The 22,013-nt window shown below is 39.2% G+C and overlaps 1 protein-coding gene across 1 annotated transcript in view; it reads right to left on the bottom strand.

The window, feature by feature from the left end:
- Nucleotides 1–22,013, bottom strand: part of DGKB (diacylglycerol kinase, beta 90kDa) — a 327,543-nt gene that overhangs the window by 286,384 nt on the left and 19,146 nt on the right. Inside the window, exon 2 of the mRNA XM_010577640.1 lies at nucleotides 5,186–5,262. Coding sequence (XP_010575942.1) covers nucleotides 5,186–5,262 — 77 coding nt within the window. The remainder of the gene's footprint in view (nucleotides 1–5,185; nucleotides 5,263–22,013) is intronic.

Raw genomic sequence — 22,013 nt, 5'->3', positions numbered from 1 at the left:
AGGTCCCAGTTGACTGGAGGTTAGCAAATGTGACACCCATCTACAAGAAGGGCCAGAAGGAGGATCTGGGGAACTACAGGCCTGTCAGTCTGACCTCGGTTCTGGGGAAGGTTATGGAGCAGATCACCTTAAGTGCCATCATGCCGCACATACAGGACAAGCAGGGGATCAGGCCCAGTCAGCATGGGTTTATGAAAGGCAGGTCCTGCCTGACCAACCTGATCTCCTTCTGTGACCAGGTGACCCACTTAGTGGATGCGGGAAAGGCTGTGGATGTTGTTTACCTGCACTTCAGTAAAGCCTTTGACACCGTTTCCCACAGCATTCTCCTGGAGAAACTGGCTGCTTGGACATGCATATACTTTGCTGGGTAAAACACCGGCTGGATGGCCGGGCCCAAAGAGTTGTGGTGAATGGAATTAAATCCAGTTGGTGGCCAGTGACAAGCAATGTTCCCCAGGGCTCAGTACAGGGGCCAGCTCTGTTTAATATCTTTATCAATGATCTGGATGAGGGGATCAAGTGCACCCTCAGTAAGTTTGCAGACGACACCAAGGTGGGCAGAAGTGTTGCTCTGCTTGAGGGCAGGAAGGCTCTACAGAGGGATGTGGACAGGCTGGATCGATGGGCCGAGGCCAGTTGCATGAGGTTCAACAAGGCTGAGTGCCAGGTCCTGCACTTGGGTCACAACAACCCCATGCAGTGCTACAGGCCTGGGGAGAAAGGCAGAAAAGGACATGGGGGTGTTGGTTGACAGCCGGCTGAATATGAGCCAGCAGTGTGCCCAGGTGGCCAAGAAAGCCAACGGCATCCTAGCCTGCATCAGAAATAGTGCGGCCAGCAGGAGCAGGGAAGTGACTGTCCCACTGTACTCAGCACTGGTGAGGCCCCACCTCGAATCCTGTGTTCAGTTTTGGGCCCTTCTCTACAAGAAAGGCACTGAGGTGCTGGAGTGTGTCCAAAGAAGGGCAACGAAGCTGGTGAAGGGTCTAGAGTACAAGTCTTATGAGGAGCAGCTGAGGGAACTGGGGTTGTTTGGAGAAAAGGAGGCCGAGGGGAGACCTTATTGCTCTCTACAACTACCTGAAAGGAGGTTGTAGCAAGGTGGGTGCCAGTCTCTTTCCCCAAGTAGCAAGCCATAAGATGAGGAAATGGCCTCAAGTTGTGGCAGGGGAGGTTTAGATTGGATATTAGGAAACATTTCTTTACTGAAAGGGTTGTGAAGCATTGGAACAGGCTCTCCAGGGAAGTGGTTGAGTCACCATCCCTGGAGGTATTTAAAAGATGCATAGATGTGGCGCTTAGGGACATGGTTTAGTGGTGGACTTGGCAGTGTTAGGTTTATGGTTGGATATGATGATATTAAGGGTCTATTCCCACCTAAATGACTCTATGATTCTATAAAAACTAGCAAGCACTGTTGCAAAAGTCATCATTATATGTTGCTTTAGTTTCTAATAATTTTTACTCCTTTTAATAAAGGTGCCATATTAATTTTCTACTTTAATCACAAACTGCTACCACTACTTCCCAGTAAGAGGTACTACCTTAAACTTATAAATACAGTTGTATTCCCTGCATAAATTACATTGATTGTGCCAGACTTTTGCTAAACTAGTTACCAGACTTATCTTTGATGCATCCACAGAGTTAAGTTAGAAAAATTCTAAAGCCTCCGGAAATCAGAATGACCCTGGAGAAAGCTTCTTAGAAGTATCTGCACTACTTTCAAAAATGCAAAAATCCTTTGGAGCAGGTAGATGACTGCAACCTGACTGCACACATTCTGCCAAACTCAGGGCTTCACCTCTCTGGGCAGATCAGATCATGGAATGTACCTTGTGTCATGCACTCATTGTCATAACCTTCCTGGAAATTTTTGTTTTCCTGGTCTTTCTCCATATGCACATTTATTCTTTTTACCCACATCCAAACTGTGGAACTCTGGAGCACTGCTCTGCTCCACATGCAGACCCAAACTGCACCCTGAATACCTGTCTGACTGCGACCCCCAACGCACCTTCCACTCTCACCCCTCATGCACCAATTAACCATAAGAGCTCTAGATGGTAAGTAGGTAAGCAGGTAAACAAAAAATTATGATGCACTCCAACAGATTCCTCAAAAAGGATGACAACGCTAGGACTCCAAGCACACAATGATGTGTACTTACTGTACACTTAGATACAGTCTTTAGCTCCACCTGCTTCCCTCATTCTTGCTAGCCTATTCAGTGTTCCCCTCCAAGTGAAATGGCTGAAATTAATTAATTTAAATAAATCTTAAATGATGGAAAGAATATTTATAAGTCACAGCTTTCCAGGAGGCTGATCTTAACCTACCTATGTGTCTTGCATCAGGTATATAATCTATTCTTAATTACATATTTGACAGTAACTTAGAGAAGGTGGACGGACAGAGGTTCAGTAGCATTTGTAGAAGTTTCAGTCATCTCCCTTATATTGAAAGCAGAGAGTAAAAGCTCCATAAATAAACTCCCTATACTGGATGATGTTCTGATAATCAGATACATCATTTCCACTAAGCCCAAAACCCACTCACTCGACAAGATAAAAGATAATGGAAAAACAAACCAGATGACTTCAGGTAAAAAGCTTTGAATACCAATAGCTTTTCTTTTGCTATTTGTGTCCCATTAAATCAGCTTGTGATAAAAAACTCCAATACAGAAGTAATGCAGTGGAATAAATTCCTGAACCCTTTAAGCAGGGAGAAGCTTGAAACAGGAAGTTCTTAAGGCTTTTTCTTAAGTACATAGATTTATCACACTGCTAAGTCTGACATAGCTCTATGCCACAGGTTTATTGGTAAAAAACTGGCACCACCTTTTGGCAGAATATTGACAAGACTTGAAAAATACTTGGAGTGCTTATAAGATAACGATCTAGGAAATAGCTAAAATGGAAACATGATGGTATCCTCTACAAAACACAATAACAAAAAGGAAGTGCTGTCTACAACATGTGGAAATAAAAAGCTGCACTATGACTGATTTCAGCTGGATCAGTCAATTTTTGTCATCTCATTTACAGATAACAATGACTTAATTTATATTTGTACATCCAACTCATGGAGTCCTCATCTGACCAGATACAATCAACTTGTAAATCATTCTATAAAGAGTTTATCCACATAGCAGGTTGAATACATGCCAGAAATAGACACACCTGTGCAAAGGCAGTTCTGTCTGACTTGGAATTTTCACTCAACTGCAGAGGAAATTTCAGCCACTTTCCTTCCAGTTCAGCAGCCTATGGAGTTAAACTTGAGCTAATAAATCCTACTAGATTCAAAGTAGCTTTGCTGCTAGCTGTGTTTTCCTTATGTTGCACTCCCTGAAGCCTAAGTGCTAGGCAGCAAAGTACAAAAGCTGTCAGGGTCAGCCTGTGTCCAACATTGACCCAGTAGCAGTGTATAGCTTGATCCCTGCTGAAGACACTGAAGCAACTACAGGGTGTGTGACTTGCATTCACTCCTCCCCTTCCATCCTCCTCACTGGCTTGGCTGATTTGCTGCTCTATAACCCCTAGATGTTTCAGTACATTGGTGGGATTCTGCAAACAAGTCACTATGAAATGAAGAACTCTGGGAAACACCATACAGAGTCAAAGACTCAGCTCAGGACCAACCGTGTTTATTAATTCCAGCTTTGTACAAATTCTGCAAACTGACCTGGCTTCAGTCAGAGCAGTTGTCCCAGGTGCCCATACTGATCACTTTTTGCCATGACTCAACCTCCACATATTCCCAAATTGGAGGAATGACTTTGTTAAGAGACCAATCTCACAACTTTAAATACTGATTTGTTTATGCACCAACACTGATAACTTGATAATGTGTTACCTACGTGGCAACATGTTATTTAAATATGCATAAGATGCACAATTATTTTGTACTTTAAAAGGTTACACTTCACAAAACTGAAAAAGTTGCGTGATGACTGAAAATAAGTGAAGAATTTCAAGAAAAAATGTGAATAATAAATTAAAAATACTTTATCACATACACTAAGAACAAAAAGAAAACTGCAGAAGTTAAAAGTTAAAAAAAAAAGAGCAAGCACTGAGTTTTTAAATGAATGGTTCACACTTTTCTAAAAAAAAACAAAAACATGTCTACATTTAACAAAAATCAATTAAGGGAGGTCCTACAGCCTATGTTACATTGGAGAATAAATTAGATGTTCACAGCATTCCCATCCTTTTATAATCCATGATTCTATTTAACTAAAATAATGGAGATTTAAGATGATCATTTACAAGATCAACTTACACTATTTTACTGAATTATGAAATATTTTCCCCAGAAACTAAAATGACCAGCACTATGCTTTGCAAAGTTCAGTGTCAAGTCAAATAATTTTTCAATACTTAAAGAGTTACAACTACCTTACTTTACAATAATACTTGTCTTTTACATCCTGAAATGTAAGATCAAGTAGTTTTCATAATGGTTGGCAAATTTTTCTATCCTGAATTCTACGTAATGCAAGCACAGTTAGAAACATTACTATTGGAAACATTACTGAAACAGGTTTTTATTTAGCTGTATTTTGAATCACACTATTAGGATGTGCTAAGCAGATACAAATTACAATTGAGGATAACAAAAGAAAACAATCTAGCTTTTTCTACAGCCAAACCAGAATATTTTGTCTAGTAGTGAATCTGCAATGACAATGTACACACACTTTTTTTTTCCCCAGCTGAATTCTTTGTTTTCTAACATCAGAAGAAAGTTCTCCTTTAATAATGGGGATCCCACTACCAGAAACAACACAAGAGAAACAGAATTTAAAAATAAATCTTAACTCAACATATTTTACTTTTCTAACTTTTGACATTATGCTTAACATTTCCAATCTTTAAAAATAATTGGGAAGCACGTTAACCTTACTATAAGATGGGGGGTTTTGTGTCTGTCTGTTTAATTCTTAGAAATGAAAATGTGTTTTTATGTAAATTATTAAGCAGGTCTGTCTAATGTGATGTTTATAAACTTTTAGGCCTTCAAAATATTCATATTTTTGCTTTCCAAACAGTTTCAAATACCCCAAACAGCTGATCTACAAATAATCTTCTATTTCAAATGCTTAGATTTGTTACAACATTTGTAAATATTTCTCCCCAACATTTCTGGCCATTGAAGAAAGAGGAAGAATTACCCCTTCAGGATTATATTTTGCTAACACACCACTGCCATGGAATTCTTCTAAGACATCCTTAATTTTCTTGGTGGAATCTGGATGAAGAATAAAGAGAGAGAAAATGAAAATACAGAAAACTGATTTACAAAATATGAACTGTAAGTAAAGAAACAACCACCAAACTGCTAAGAGCTTTTCTAAATGCACATTAGTAATTTTCTCTAGCTGTATGACAGCTGTGGGCACAAACAAAATGAGAACATACTATACCCTCTCACCAAATACTGTAAAAATCAGCAAGTAAACACAAAACACTAGGAAACAAACACTCTCTGACCCAATCCTTAAGTATTGTTAAGTAGCACATTTCTGAAGGAGTTGTTTGCAAGGACTATTTCAAGCCACTTTTCTTGCCCTTGAAACCCAAGTCATCTACGGAACATGGTCATTCCCAGCAGCGCTACTCAATCTCATCTAGCATGCCTGCCAGTGAGTAGAGGAACTGTCAGAGGCGCCAGAGAATATCAAGATAAAGGGGAAACTTGAAGGAAAAAAAATATTTTTCTGCACTCACGTCACAGAAAACAAATGTTGCTATTGAAACCTTTATTTTTTGAGACCTCTAAGATATTCTAACCACTGTCAACTAAAGTAACTTTAGGACAACTTTTGTCTAACAGAGCTGTGCAAAATCCCTGCAGTTCAGAAGCAGGGATATAGGTCTAACCTTTTCAATTTGTTTTTAATTGTCTACATGCAGATAACAAAACAGTTATTTCAGTAAGTAGCCACTACATAAAACCCTTAAACTCAGATTCACATAGAATACATCATGCACATAACCATCTTTTCCACCTTAAAACATCTCAGCAATACAACAAAAATAATTGTAACTCAATTTTTTCTTTAAAATGCAGTAGTTGAGTGCATAATGGTCAAATGCGCATAATGGCCACAACACTTAAGTAAACCGTGAACTAGTAATGAGTAGCAGATGCACTACAGAAGAAAACAGCTAAACTTAATGGCTGCACATTTATTTCTACAACAAAACCTGGAAGGGAAGTTGAGAAGTAAAGAGTGCATCAAGAACAGCACTATCAAATGAGCAATTAGTTAGACACTTAAAACTACAAATATTAGGACCTAGTCTTACTGATTTTTTAATTATATCAACAACATACAGCATTGTAATAGTTCTTACATGGTTAAAGAAATTCAGCACCTTAAACCTGACTCTAAAAAGTACTTTTAGTAAATTACGTGACCTAGAAGGAGAAAATTTAGGAGCAAAGGACTTGAAAAATAGCTTTGTAACAGTTCTTAACAGCCATAAACAGGATACACCAGTAAAATTCAGTTTCAAGAGGTGCTGGAGGAGTTGTTTCCTCCCTACCCTCATCACAGTTAAGACTGTAATAAGAACTGCTTTTCCCAGTGTTTGTCATTTTATGACATTTTCTTCAATGAAAACACCCGACACAACATGTGGCCTCAATAAAACAGTTTATTTTCACTAATAGGATGTATTTCAATGTTAGTGTCAACTGTAAGTAACAGAGTTTAGCTGGTCTCATAGGCAATCACAGCAAATATTTAGCTGATAAGGTCATCTATAGTCTTATTGCTGTGTCATTTGAAATACAGCAAATAATTACAACTTTATGTGAAAAGGAGACAAAAAAACTATAAAAAGGAATAAATCAATATATTAAGAAATAAATTTTATTAGGAACTGTATTTAGAAGCTGATGGGTTAGATACTTACTGATCAGGACAAGTACAAAAATTGATGACTGACAAAAAATTCTTTTTTACTTGGTCTATTATTTCAATAGTCATATACATGGTTGTATACAAAAATCATTGCATCTTATGATAATGAAGTCAATAACTATGAAAGCAGCAGTGTGAGATGAGCAGATGTATGACAGAGGTGACTGAACCTCATCTGAAAAAAAGATTTTACTGAACTTTGGAGGAAAGAGGGTAAACGCACATCAGATAGAAAGACAGCAAGGTCTCCTCACGCACTTTTTATTATACAAATGAAATAATAAATAAATAAAATAGAAATGGCCCACTTCCCTAGCTGTTTTAAAACAGTCTTGAGATTTTCTCCCAGCAATGACCATGCTTCTTTCATTTCCTATTTTGCCAGATAGTCTATTCATCTTTAAATTATTATGCTTATACAACCATAATTAAAACTATGTTACTTATTAAAAATAATTTTTTGCTTTTAATTTTCATACTCTCTTCTTAGAGAATATTTTTTGTCTTGATGATACTTGACAATTTCAGCAACAATACAACTTTTCACCTTTTCCATGCATGAGCTTATAGTAGTCACATCCAAAAAAGTATAGCTAATTCCATGCTTGAAATAACTGTCAAGAAAAAAGGGTCTGTGGATATAAATCTTGCTTCAGTTGTCCAGCAAAACTCTTCAAGAGATTTCCACATTCTGGACAGGAGCTGTATTTATTACAAGCACTATGACATACATTTCACAGCCAAGGCAGAACCATTGTTCACAATCTTTTGTTCACAGTTATTCAATCATTTTTTGAGTTCATGTGACAGTATCCAAACTAACATGAACAGAGACCTTTTAAAATACTCGAAATGACTTATCAATATTTTGAAGTCAAACACCAATTGGCAATCTTCTGCAGGCATACTCTTCAACAGTGCTGACATTCCTCAGAAAAATTGTCTTTCCTCAGCCTCTAGTAGGCAAACTAGTATTAGGAACATGTTCCATCTCTAATAAGTTGACCTAAAGGGATATGAATAATAGGATAATTTTCAAGTTTCACTCTTACTTGGGGATCACATTTAAAAAAAAAAAAAGAAAAAATACAAGAGGCATTTTGTTGGAAAGGTCTATGCCAATAAAAATGAGAAACTGCAGTAAAATGTTCTCAATTCCACTTCAAAAAAAAAAAAAAAAAAAAAAAAGAGTCAAGTACATGCTTTCTGTCCAAAATAGACAAAAATTTCCAGAAAATATACACAGAAGTAACTAGGAAGTTTTCCTAACTTTTTTCCTAAGTAACAAGGAAACGACAACAATGCTATGGGTTCCACTACAGTTTATTTAGTCTGATCCAAATCATCTACATACTCACTGGAAAATGGTGGTGTAAACACAAGCATCAAACCAGAATCTGTGTTCTCACTGTTACCTACAAGTACAGATGTTCTGCATAACTTAGCAACTTACCATTTTGTCAGCAGTCTCACTAAATCCATAAGAACCACTCATGTTAACATACAAATATGGTCTTAAACTCCAACGGATTACTCTTACCTGTTTTTAAAATCAAGGACAAATTCCTTCTCTGTCTAAGTCTCTGTATTCCAAGCTCTCCTCAAGAGAGACAGTCTCTAAATATGTGTAGATATAGCACACAGTCTGTCACTGTAGTGCTTAAATCCCATCTTACCTGCAAAACTATAGCTAACACAATATGAATTTCATGTAGCTTTAAATATAAAGTCTGTTTCATGAAACATCTCTTTTTGTTCTCACAATTTTATTATTTTTATTACCCACTAGCCCAGTGCTTTGGACATTCACTCATAATATGTAAGACCTTCAATTCTCTCCTCTGCCTGAATGGATTTAAATTCTTATTGCTCAACCCATCTTCTGTTGCAATTTGGATAGAATGCACCAGTGTTCATTTAGCCAAGGGGGTGGAAGAAGAAAAAGGGCAACTGTGACCCAGGAATCAGAGCTTTCCTTGGATGAGGCAAGAAGTGGTTTCCCACCTCATGCTCCAGTGAGTTTGGGGCAGGACAAACAGACTACGCATGGTGTGGAAGACTGCTAACTGAAAAGCTATTACTAGTACATGGGAGAAAAGTACCTGGATTCCACGCAGTGCTGCAGAAATGCTATTTTAAAATAAAGACTCCAAAACAATAGATATATAGATGAGACTTGGGCTGATGTTGTATTGTTTCAGAATAAAGGCAAAACAATTAAAATGACACTCTAGAAATACGAAACCTGCATATGTAACAGTAAAAGTGTCAAAGTGTCTGATTTTTCCTTACCTGTCTTTCAGTCCTAACAAAGATACTTTTTATAACTGAAGACAAATTTACATACTAAGTTCAAAACCATTTGATTTAGCCCACATTAAAAATTATGATTCATTTTTTAAAATGACTCAACTTTAGATGAGGAAGATTGAGCACTCAGTTGAGACTGGAACATGGTGTACCACTTCTCCCATAATCAGAAAACAGAAACCAAGGAAAGCTTGCCCAGATCACACACTTTGTCTACATTGCCATGGTTTAACCCCAGCCAGCAACTAAGCACCACACAGCTGCTCACTCCCTCCCTCCCACCCAGTGGGATGGGGGAGAGAATTGGGGAAAAAAGTAAAACTCATTGGTTGAGATAAGAACAGTTTAATACAACAGAAAGGAAGAAAATAATAATGATAACAATTACAATAATAAAATGACAATAATAATAATAAAATAATTGGAATATACAAAACAAGTGATGCACAATGCAATTGCTCACCACTCGCCGACCGATGCCCAGTTAGTTCCCGAGTGGCAATCCCTACACCAGCCCCACTCCTCCCCGGTTTATATACTAGACATGACATCACGTGGTATGGAATATCCCTTTGGCCAGCTGCCCTGGCTGTGTCCCCTTCCAACTTCTTATGCCCCTCCAGCCTTCTTGTTGGCTGGGCATGAGAACCTGAAAAGTCCTTGACTTTGCATAAGCACTACTTAGCAACAACTGAAAACATCAGCGTGTTATCAACATTCTTCTTGTACTGAACCCAAAACATAGCACTATAACAGCTACTAGGAAGAAAGTTAACTCTATCCCAGCAAAAACCAGGACACCTCCCCATCCTCCCAAAAAATCCTTGAAAAAGATTTTTTCCTTAAAAAGAATAAAAAGAAGAGACAGACTTATAACATAAAACTCAGCATAAGTCACATGCTATATACACAAAAGTGCTTTACAATTTAAAGGGAAATAAGCACTAGAAAATGATGACTGTATTATGAGTAATTCCCTTATGTGTTTTTCAGTTTGAACCGAAATTCATAGTAACTTGGATACTTCCTGGACCGTGACTAATTTTAACACCTACAGTAAAAAGTAGAGTAATAACCACTTTCTACCTCTATTTCCCTTTTGTAAACTTTATACAATATGAAAAATATCACAGGCATCTGAAGTCAAAAGTTCAGAATTTATATATAGAAGTTCCAGAGAGATTTTCTATACATCTTATTATGATTGAGAAAAAAAAAGTTGCAACCTTCAACACATGATTTTCTGCATGCCAACAAAGCCTAGCTCAAACTCGAAAGCCCTGCTTGATAGATAAGCCTATGAGAAGCATGCGGAAAAACCCAGCACTCGGTTGACATCGCAATTTTTGTATGGGTTCTTATTCTTCTATGGACTTTTCTTTCTTTTGTGGATGCAACCATACAAAAATGCATGTGTATATATATAAATTTATACACATAGCTTTTTTCCTTTTGCATACTTTATTTTATTCAGAGAACTGGGTAATGCTTTTGCTCAAGCTATAGCTATGCTTAATCCAAAGCTTTACTGGTATAGAAATACTAGCATGTTAAAAAGGCTACGCCTGCCAACAAATCTGTCTGCAGCACCAAAGGGTAAAAACTGTTCCCCTTCCAACAAAATAGGTTGTTCCAGTATAAAAATCGTCTACCTAGCATGACTCAGTCTTGCAGCATGTCTGTGTTGGTAAGAGATGCCTGATGGCTGACACTGAACCAGCAGAAGGCAGTAGTGTACATGTCCTATGCTTTCCATACATACAGCTGCAGGCTCACTGGCAAAGCATCATGCCTCGGTTTTGGTTTGTGACTTGAAAGTGGTCTTTTGGTGCAAATTTCACAAAAGAAACAGACATTTAAAACCTTAAGTGGGGTAAACACTCAATTTGATTTTCTTGTAATTAGAATTTAAAACCTATTGCGGTCTTGAAAAGAGTGGCCAGGCTGGGAAGCCAATCACTGTCCAATGGTCTAAGGGAGAGCTCCCCTCACTAGTTGCTACCAATGGTTTGGGTAACACTCCTTAAACTGGAGAATGTGAGTGACTACACCCTCCAGCAAATCACATTCCCACTGAATTCTGTGACAAAACAATTAGGAAAAAGCTTCTTAGAAACACAGGCAGAACTGGATGATGCTGCCTAAATAAATACGGTGGCAACTGACTTCTGCAACGGGGAATGGAGGAGGTGGAAGAAGAGCCAGGTTGAGGGAGGTGGGAACTGCAGCTCCTGCTGCAAGGACAACGTCTTCCTCCTGACACCCAATGCAGGAGCTGCCTCTTCACCTATCCTCCCTGCTGGGCCCCAGCATCACAAGGAGGAAGATTCATCCATTTTACCTATTGCTATGTACTTAGGGAGAAAATCAAGGACTTTTGTGGAAAAAAAGCAATATCGACTGCATGTGCCAGCACATGTTTAGTCCACATTAATAAAAAATGTCCACCAAATCCCACTTCCCTACAGCAGATGTTCAAATGAAAGTATATGGCAAACAACAGGGATCTGGGGAGGAGTAGGGGGAGGCTTAATTTTTGTCTGCTAGTGGGATAAGCTTTGAAAGGAGGAAGTAAGTAAAGGACCAAAACATACTCCAGGACTTGAGAGGAACTGCAGGCAATTCCTGTGTGTACTTAAAAACATTCTGAGAAGAACTAATCATCTTTTACGCTTTAAAACGACTACAGCAAACTTACTCAGCTTCTTTTGGATTCCTTTGTCTCCCAACGTTCAGAAAATTAAGGCTGAAACAGTTTGAAAGATCCTCAGAGCGCATCTCTGAGAGGAAGGTTCAGGGTGTCAGGGCACTGCAAGGGCTGGGGGCTCCCTGGGGCCGGGATCCCGCAGCTCTCCCGGGGCAGCAGGGCAGGGCCTGGCAGCCAGGACCTGTCACATCGCCACAGCCGGGAGCAGGGCAGCCCGGGGGGCAGCCCCGGGCCCGGGCATCAGCACCTCCCTGGGGGATGGGGCAAGCCCGAGGCTGTCAGCCCACAGGTGGGCCCGACTGCGGCGAGCTGGAGACCAGCCCTGCTGTGGTGCTGGCAGCGCAGCGCTGGCCAGCCCCGGGGGTGGCATGGGGTCCTAGGCCATAGGCAGGGTCTGAGAGCCCCGGGGGAAGCTTGGGCAGGGACAGTCAGGCCTGGCAGTACCCTCAGGGTCCGGAGGCAGCACTCCCTCATCCTAAGTTCATGAGGTGAAGAAACCATGATATTGCAAGTCATTCTAATACTCGGCTTCAAAATGCAGTATTTGTGCACATAGTTAATATGTCGTACTTCAGAAATGGCTTGCCCTGACACAAGGAAGGAGGCGACGCCTCGGGAGACCTCTCCAGCCTTCAGATCCCACCACCCCGCTTGAGACTGAAAACTAATACAAACCTTCAGCAAGTAACGCAGTGGCTCCTTCTTTCCCTCCTCTCATTTCCTGTGTATTTACAGCTGGTCACAATATCTGATACAGGCTGCCAAGCTCATAACCTTTCCCGTTAGAATGATGATGAAACCATTCTCTATTAAAATAATGAAGTAAAGCTATTGACAACGTATTTCAGCCCAAACACTAACTCTAAGCACTAACTTTCTAACTGAAGAATCAAATCAGTTTGGTTTGAAATTTAGCACGTATTAATTCTGATTTTAAGCGTAAACAGGGAAAGGGCTTTAGAAGTTTGAGACTACTTGTACTGGTTTTGAAATCTACATTGTAAAAAATACAGTAGTTTACTTGTTTCTATTTTCCCAAAAATTATTCTTTATAATTTTTAATATTTATACTTTGAACTCATTACCTATTTAACCTAAACTCAATTATGGCTTAAAAAATTACTGAATAGATATATGAACATATGGTATATTCTTACATAGCTATGTACTTAAACACAGGTCTATTAAAAAAGCAAATAATTTTTGCAGTTATTGTAAAAACAAGTAGCTCAATAAGTGAAGTAAAAATGGCACAGGATTGCACACATGTCTAAAATTAAATATTTTGCATACTCTGTCAGAAATTAGAGATATTTTGAAACTTTCCAACTAACATGGAAGTAGATACCTATTAATATTTTACAGAAGTCCACAAAATAACAAAAATAAAAAATGCTAAAAGTACAGTTAAGAAAGCATTACCATGTAACCTTTCCAAGCCTCTACAGATAGGCCCAAGATACTTTATTTCTACCTAACACATTATTCTTATGCCTGATCTTTTTTTCTACGGGCAAGCTTTCTCTCCCTTGTTTATTCCTTCAACATATACTTACTAAAAAGCGGTACACAAGTTTCTCATATTTCCACATACATCCCAAATTGCCAAAGCAGTTATGCAATACCATGGCATACAAAGATATTAAAACTTGGGGGTTTGAATTTACATTACCACTTAAATTATGACACTTCATATGAAATACAGTAACTGTGCAAAGGGAAACTGTAAAGTCATTTAAGCTAAATGTTTCACCTGTTCACCATAAGGGTGAGTCAAAATTGGCAACATATTTTACCAAGGCACCATGGCTTCTTTTGATTGCTTGCCTTTATTTTAAAGAGCTTGAGGGAAGCTCCTCAGGTGGTATAAGTTGCCCTGTGCAGCTGGGGGTTGGTTTGTTTGGGGTTTTTTTCTGTTCGTTTGTCTTCTGCTCTCCTCATTTTTTTATGAGCAGGATGCCTTAAAGCCCCTGTTTCATTGCAAGACATAATTTCAAAGCTACATCTGGTTCTTCCATTCTTCCATGCAGCACAGACAACTCTTGAAATGCTTTGGTACTCTTCTGGAAACAGGAAGATTTAATGGTAACTTTTTTTTTTTTAACCATTTTTCTTTATCAAAGTATCACATTCATTTTACTCTTCCTCTTACTAAGTTGTAAAGGTTTATACAGTGCCAGTTCTTGACATTCCTATATATTGAAACTTTACTTCAGAGATGAAATTTTAGCACTGTCAACATTGGAGGCAATACTTCTTCTGACTTTTACCTAAAGTAATTTTCTTAACATACAGTAATTTATTGTCTTATGAATTAGGGAATATAAATGTTGAATCAATGGATTATTTTTAAAACTAAAAATCCAACTCAATTCGATTTTGTCTTATGGTTTTCTGATCCATGAAGACACACCTATCTTCCAGTGCAGATGTATTTACTATTGCAAAGAAATGTTATTTAAAAACAAAATCTGCGCTTCTTGCAATCATGATTCTCTATTACAGTTTATCTTGGGAGAAAAGTCTATAGTCAAATACTTACCTAGACCATAAAACTAAAAGAATTAGCAACACAAGTACACATTGCTCTGCATCTTGTACTACAAGTGATGAAGGTTCCTGGACCTGCTGAGGATATGTACTGGTAATAAGCTGTTTTGTCCTTTCTCTGTTCTAAATATGATTCCTAAACTTTTGTTCTTCCTACATGCTTCGTATAGTAGTGAAGAGCAGTTCAAAAAGTGTTCACAAGAGCTCGTTCTCTCCAAGACTCAGAGAAACAAGCCTTGACAACTCTATCAAAAGTTTTTCAACATTCAGTGGCAATCAAAACTATCAAAAACTCTATCGAACACTGTACTACTGTTATTATATACTGTTATTTTGGCATGCCCAAAATTCTCTGTTGCCTGACTAGGTTTGGACACGGAGACTCCACAGGATGTAATTATATATATACTGTATACGCACATACAATGTTGCCAAGCCCTTGCATTTTAGTTTATATATATATATATACACATATGTTCAGTTTGGTCAATTCAGATCAATTTTTGCAATCAGTAAGATATTACCTGATCTAACCTATCAAATCTCTGTAAAAATTAGCTTAAGGTGGCCATATACAGTCTAGGGAAGAAAAAAAGTCTTCTCTATATTCTATAAATCTTTGGACAGCATAAGCAGATTTGGCCGCTTGGGGCATTACACAGTATTTCATATTTGTTAAAATTGTGCTCCAGTTTACATAATAAGAAATTGCCTGAAAGTTCATGACTCAATACCCCTGATTAAAAAAAAAAATAAAATAATTCATCAATCATTATTGCTTACATAAAGCTAAAAAGCCTCTCCAATTTTTATTTCATTTGTAGAGGGGTTTTAAGTTTGTGTGTGTTGAGCGTGTTGACGCTGCAACAGCAGCTCTAATTTTCCACTGTTTCTGCTGAGAATCTTGCCATAATTCCATTTTGGATACAATCTTCCACAGGCGTTGAGCCTATGGAAATATTAACGTCATAGAAAGTTTAAAGTTACTCACTGAAAAAATAACAGCTGTGTTGTCCATAGGAATGAGCTGCTAAGTAGACATCTGCCTAGGAGTCACAGCCTCCCAACCACTGCTTAATTACAAAGGCATAGTCTGATGCAGAGGTTGATTCCATTGTGGTATTTACACATTCAGCTACCTTATAAGGCTACTGAAAAAGCATACTGCTAAATGGATAGAATTAAAAAATAAAACTCAAAGAAAAAAGGCTACAGATTGAGCAGTAAAAGTCAAAGTCTCAACTCCAGTCCAAGATCTAACTTTTCGGATAATGTTGTTCTCCTAATGGCTGGGAACTTGAAGTTTAATGAAATAAAGGACTGATGAGAGGCTACAAGTTTGTCTTAATTATATATTAGGAAGATTGGGAGTTTTCCTATTTCCATTACTACAGCAAAGCAACTCAATATTTGCAATATAGCTTTACACATTAACTAAGTTTAACATATGCTCATTTAACTTAGCAATTGCCATTGCAAACCTATTCTGGGAAATCTGCTTTAATGTTCATTGCTCTGAGAAATAAATGTTTCGAGTACTACTTCCATAAATCTTCCAGCTGTGAAGTTCAAAATTTAAAAAATTCTGTTTCCATCTAAGCCAGCCCTGTGTCCAAGTTCAGTACTGTTAAACAGGTCTTTTACAGTATTGCTACATCAAGTTTTTATTTTGTCAGCATTAAATACATTTGCCTATTAATTAACTGCTTTATCTCATTAAGTTCTTAAGAGACTTTACGGACAATATTGACCATAACAGACAATACTTGAGAAACAGAGAGTACAGGAGAGAGGTACTATGCATGGACATCAAGGAAAGGAAAGCTCGTCAGATCAGTTTACACTTCTGGAGAGCTGTGTTCTACTGATCCTTGCTTGACGCATCTTAAATCATTTCCCTTTCACTACAAATACATTAGACCTGAATTCTATATCTGCCTTAGTCTGAAGGGATATAATCTTTCACCTTCCCAATTTAATATCAAAAGCTGGAATAGGATAACTCTTTGCTCATTCCAGGATTCTAAGAAGACAGCAAGCAAGAATAAACCTTATAACATAGTTCACTGATAAAGGCAGCATTAAACCCCACTACCAGGACTATTTGTGACTTTATCTAATTACATTTTCATGTCTAAAAAAACAGTCTTCGGAGAGGGACACTCCAAGGAAGACTACATTTTCATGGAAACTTACCTGGCAAGGTAGTAACATTATTCAGGTAAGCAGCTCCCTCAAGCAAGTCTATAGAGCTCTCTAATCAGCCTAAACTATATCTGCTTAACCATATAATTTAAGCAGTTTAATACACTTGGGTTAGTTGCCCCCTACAGGCTTAGAAGCCAAAGCCCATTTGCTCTCTTAAGCTTTATTTATTTCTCCATTATCACTTTCTGGAATTCCCTATTCAGCTAATAAAACAAACAAAAAAGAATATATAAATTCTCAGCCATCTTTGTTCTATTCCCTCAGAAATACCTTTAATCCTAAAATTATCCTATAATCAGTTTTCCACGGTTTTATCCCATCAATCTGTTCTTCATTTATATTTTCCCCACTACTTACTTCATTTTTCTCCAATCTTATTCCCCAGGATAGATGTTTCTCTTTTGTGTGCTACCACCAATTAATAGTTTTTGTGTGATGGATACAGTAGTACACAGATATCTGTGTTTTAAAACTTGTCTGTCCAGCCCTATAAGCTTACCTCCTTGTCTTTGAAAGAATCACCATGTTTTACTTTAGGGAAATGCAAAATGGGATTGCTTTCAGCAAATCTGAGTCATAGGGAAGACGAACCTTTATTCAAAGGGAACTGTCTTAAAAAAGGAATAAGAAGTACTACAGATCTAGACTGATTTTTGCCTTAAAACACTCATGATGGGCTGTTGGATAAATATACTAGAAAGAATGAACAAAGACCTAATTATGAAGGCACCATGTGAAAACGATGGAAGTCAAGTGACTCCTACTTATTAAACAAGTTTAGTCACTGAGTGTACAGAAAAAAGATACACACAATGACATCATGAAATAAACCTACCACCCAACAAACCAAAATCCCCCTCAAATAAACTGGGAAAAATGCAGCTTATACTACAAATGCATATAACAACTAAGTAAAGGGTAAAACAAAGTTCTATGAGTTCCGAATACATATATAGTAAGAGTGCTTCTTATCTACAATACCAAGAACTATTCCAAATAAGATAAAGAACTTGTTAAATAAGTACTAAACTTTGAAAGTCAAGTTGTATAATTTGGGGTTTATTGCTATTTCCAAGACAGTAAATCATCTTTAATGCATTTCTAACATTCACAAGGGGTTTTCTTTAGCCAATCAATTAGTGATCTAGGAAATTTATTTGGATAATTAACCAACAGTTTGGCCCAGGAGTGGAACCAGTCCCCGACTCAAGTCAAGCAAATTTTATTATTATAACAAATATTTTATTCAAGACATTTCTATTATCTTTGTTTTGAATACTATTGTATAATATGCTCACATCTATAAAAATCCACTGGAAATACAAAGCTATAGAGGTTGCTGTAATGATGAACACAAGATTTCAGGACTTTTGTCATGGCCTAGTAGGATGGGAATCTTTGAAATAAAACATGGCAGAGTCTGTCTTTCCTTTAACAACACGGCACAGCAGATTCCATTTACAGCAGCAAGTGTTGCTATAAACATCCTTAAACCAGGTACCTTAGAGACCTTACCAGAGGCAAACCCAATACACCAGTAGCAGCATCTTCTTTCATTACCCTTTCCAGTTCTCAAAAAAACCCTATATTACGCTTAGTAGAATACCATCCTTTTACAGTTCAAATGACAGTGTAAGGCAAACCAAGTAGTCTTCTACCTTTGAATTTTTCAGAGTAAGATCTTAAAAACAATGACTGAAAAAAATTTGCTGACAACAACAGACAAACAACAGGATCTTTCATAAGAACACATTCCTGCTGCCTAATTTCCACACCTATTAATCATTTGGCTTTCTCACCTCAGTGAAGTCTAAGCAGATCTTTCTAAATGAACTGGAAAGCTCTTTTTTTTCCTTCATCCTACAGGTCATTACCAAATACATTGAAAATGTCTCTACCAAGGGAAGGTTTTGTCTACTTTGAAGTCAAAAGTTGCAAATGTGGTTCCTTTATGCATACCCAAATGATGGGCATAGAGATAAAAGTACAGTTGGATCAGCACAGACCTCAATTTCACAGATTTGAAAAGTACACAGACTTCCTCTGTGTCAAAAATTTACTCGAGGTATCAAAAATAGCTAAGTTAAGCCAGTTCCTTTAAAGCTGTGTGAGACATAATCACAATTTGACTGTAATGCGAGCAAAACTCTGAGTTAATTTTACTTCCACTTACTTACATGATCAGACTTTCAGTATCTTTCTCCTTGTTATGGGTTTGTGTGGCATGGTGGGGGGTTTTTTTGGTAGTGGGGGAGGGGCCGCAGGGGTGGCTCCTGTGAGAAGCTGCTAGAAGCTTCCCCGGCTCCAAGTTGGACCCGCCTCTGTCCAAGGCCACACCCATAAGCAATGGTGGTAGCGCCTCTGGGATAACGTATTTAAGAAGGGGAACTGGTAGTGAGTAGTGGGATTGGAATGTGAGAGGAACCCCTCTGCAGATACCAAGGTCAGTGAAGAAGGAGAGGGAGGAGGGGAGCCTGAGGAGGTTGATGCCCCTGCAGCCCATGGAGGTGAACGGTGGAGCAGAGGGCCCCCAAGATGGCCATGACTCCATGGGAAAGCCTGCGCTGGAGCAGCTTGTGACTGAAGATCAGCCTGCAGAAATGACTCACGCCAGGGAAGTTTGTGAGGAACTGCAGCCTGCGGAAAGGACTCACATTGGAGAAGTTTGTGAAGGACTGTCTCCCATGGGAGGGACCCCACGGTGGAGCAGGGAACAAGTGAGAAGTCCTCTCCCTGAGGAGCAAGGAGCAGCAAAGACAACATGTGACAAACTGACCGCAAGCCCCATCCCCTCTTCCCCTGCACCGCAGGGGGGAGGAGGTCAAGAGAACCAGGACTGGAATTGAGCCGGGAAAGGAGGGAGGGGTGGGGGGAAGCTGTTCTAAGGTTTGGTTTTACTTCCCAATATCCCTGTTTGATCTTGATTGGTAGTAAATTGAATTGACTTTGTTTCTTCCCCAAGTTGAGCCTGTCTTTCGCCTGTGACCATAAGTCACTTGTCTCGACTCACGAGCCTGCCTTTATATTTTCTCCTCATCCCACCGTGGCCAGGGGAGGGGGGGTGGAGCGAGCGAGCGGCTGCATGGTGCTTTGTTACCGGCTGGGCTGAAACCACACCACTCCTCTATAGAAACATGCAGCCCTATGATAGGTTTATTATAATATGGCACAATACATACAGAAAGATATTAAAGAGCATATACTGTACTGATTTATTCCATGTAAAGGACCATTACAGGTTAGCAACCTCTGTGGACAGTTACTGTAAGTACAATACTGATTCAATCACTAATTTTTATGAAGTAATTTTGTCATTTACCTGTCATTATGATCAGACCATCTTTTAGCAATTTCTGGCAAGTTCACCAAGAATTTCCTCACCAAAATGTTTCCAAATCACAAATGAGTTCCCCATCTTTGGTTAGGTCCTTCCTCAATTCATCCCTGCCACACATCCTGCCAACAATCAATAACCTTTGGAGCAAGAATTATTTACCTTGCCAATCCATAATATTACATCTTAGGGAAAAAAAAAATTAGGAAGGAGATAAACAAATCAATTTACTAAAACATCTTTTCTGTAACTTATGCTTCAAACTACAAAGATATGCCCCTAAACTCAATGCATATTTAGAAGAAAAAGATATCTATTTACTGTAAGCTTAATATAAACTTAACATAAGCTTATTGAAATGTTTTGTGAACACGTAGCCCTAAAATACAGGTATTATAAGAACATTAATTTATCTAACCTAGTAGCAAAACACCAGTAACAGGACACTGGCATTCATCAACTTAATGTTGCCATGGACAAAAGGCAACATAAAAGTAATGAACTAACAACACTCCCAGGTCCCAGGATTTAAATTTATATCCCTTCCTAATCCATGCACTTCTACCTCAGTATGCTCATACAGGGCAGGTTTGTTTATTTCTATATCATTCGGTTAGGAAAATTAACAATACTGTCCAGAGCATTTAAGATCAAGATAATTTCAGCAAAGATGATCTGACAGAGCAAAAGCAAGCAGAAAAGACTTGAGAAGGAAAGAAGGATGAAGAGTTAATAACCAAAAAGGATAAAAGGAACAAGAGACGACAAAGAAAGGATAGGGAGAAGGAAAGATAGGAAGACGCAGACAACACTTCAAAAATAGCAAGACAAAACAGAAGAGGAAAGAAAAGTTGATTCTTCCAAACTTCTTCCCTTCTTTTCACCTTTCTCTTCTTTTGCTCCTTCATACCTTTTTTCAAATTGTAACTAATGTATATTTGTGGTGGGTTGACCCTGGCTGGATGCCAGGTGCCCACCAAAGCTGTTCTATCACTCCCCCTCCTCAGCTGGACAGGGGAGAGAGAACATAATAAAGAGCTTGTGGGTTGAGATAAGGACAGGAGAGATCACTCACCAATTACCATCACAGGCAAAACAGACTCAGCTTGGGGAAAATTAACTCAATTTATTACAAATCAACCAGAGTAGGGTAATGAGAAATAAAACCAAATCTCAGAACACCTTCCCCCCACCCCTCCCTTCTTCCCAGGCACAATTTCACTCCTGGATTCTCTACCACCCCCCCCACAGCAGCACAGGGGGACAGGGAATGGGGTTTACGGTCAGTTCATCACACATTATTTTCTGCTGCTTCATCCTCCTCAGGGGGAGGACTCGTCACACTCTTCCCCTGCTCCAGCGTGGGGTCCCTCCCACAGGAGACAGTCCTCCACAAACTTCTCCAACGTGGGTCCTTCCTACAGGCTGCAGTTCTTCACGAACTGCTCCAGCATGGGTCCTTTCCACAGTGTGCAGTCCTTCAGGAGCACACTGCTCCAGCGTGGGTCCCCCATGGGGTCACAAGTCCTGCCAGAAAACCTGCTCCAGCGTGGGCTCCTCTCTCCATGGGCCACAGGTCCTTCCAGGACCCTGCTCCAGCGCAGGCTTCCTACTGGGCCACAGCCTCCTTCGGGCACCCACCTGCTCTGGCGTGGGGTCCTCCACGGGCTGCAGGTGGATATCTGCTCCACCATGGACCTCCATGGGCTGCAGGGGGACAGCCTTCCTCACCATGGTCTTCCCCACGGGCTGCAGGGGAATCTCTGCTCCGGCACCTGGAGCATCTCCTCCCCCTCCTTCTTCACTGACCTGGGGGTCTGCAGGGTTGTTTCTCTTACATGTTCTCACTCCTCTCTCCGGCTGCCGTTTCTGTCTGTCCCAACTTTTTTTCCCTTCTTAAAAATGTTATCACAGAGGCGTTACCACTATCACTGATTGGCTCCGCCCCCCCCCGCGGCGGG

The sequence above is a fragment of the Haliaeetus leucocephalus genome, unplaced genomic scaffold (genome assembly GCF_000737465.1).
Source record: "Haliaeetus leucocephalus isolate CR32 unplaced genomic scaffold, Haliaeetus_leucocephalus-4.0 Scaffold566, whole genome shotgun sequence".
NCBI lineage: Eukaryota > Metazoa > Chordata > Aves > Accipitriformes > Accipitridae > Haliaeetus > Haliaeetus leucocephalus.
Note: the sequence above shows the minus strand (reverse complement) of the source record. Positions and strands in the feature narration are given on the sequence as shown.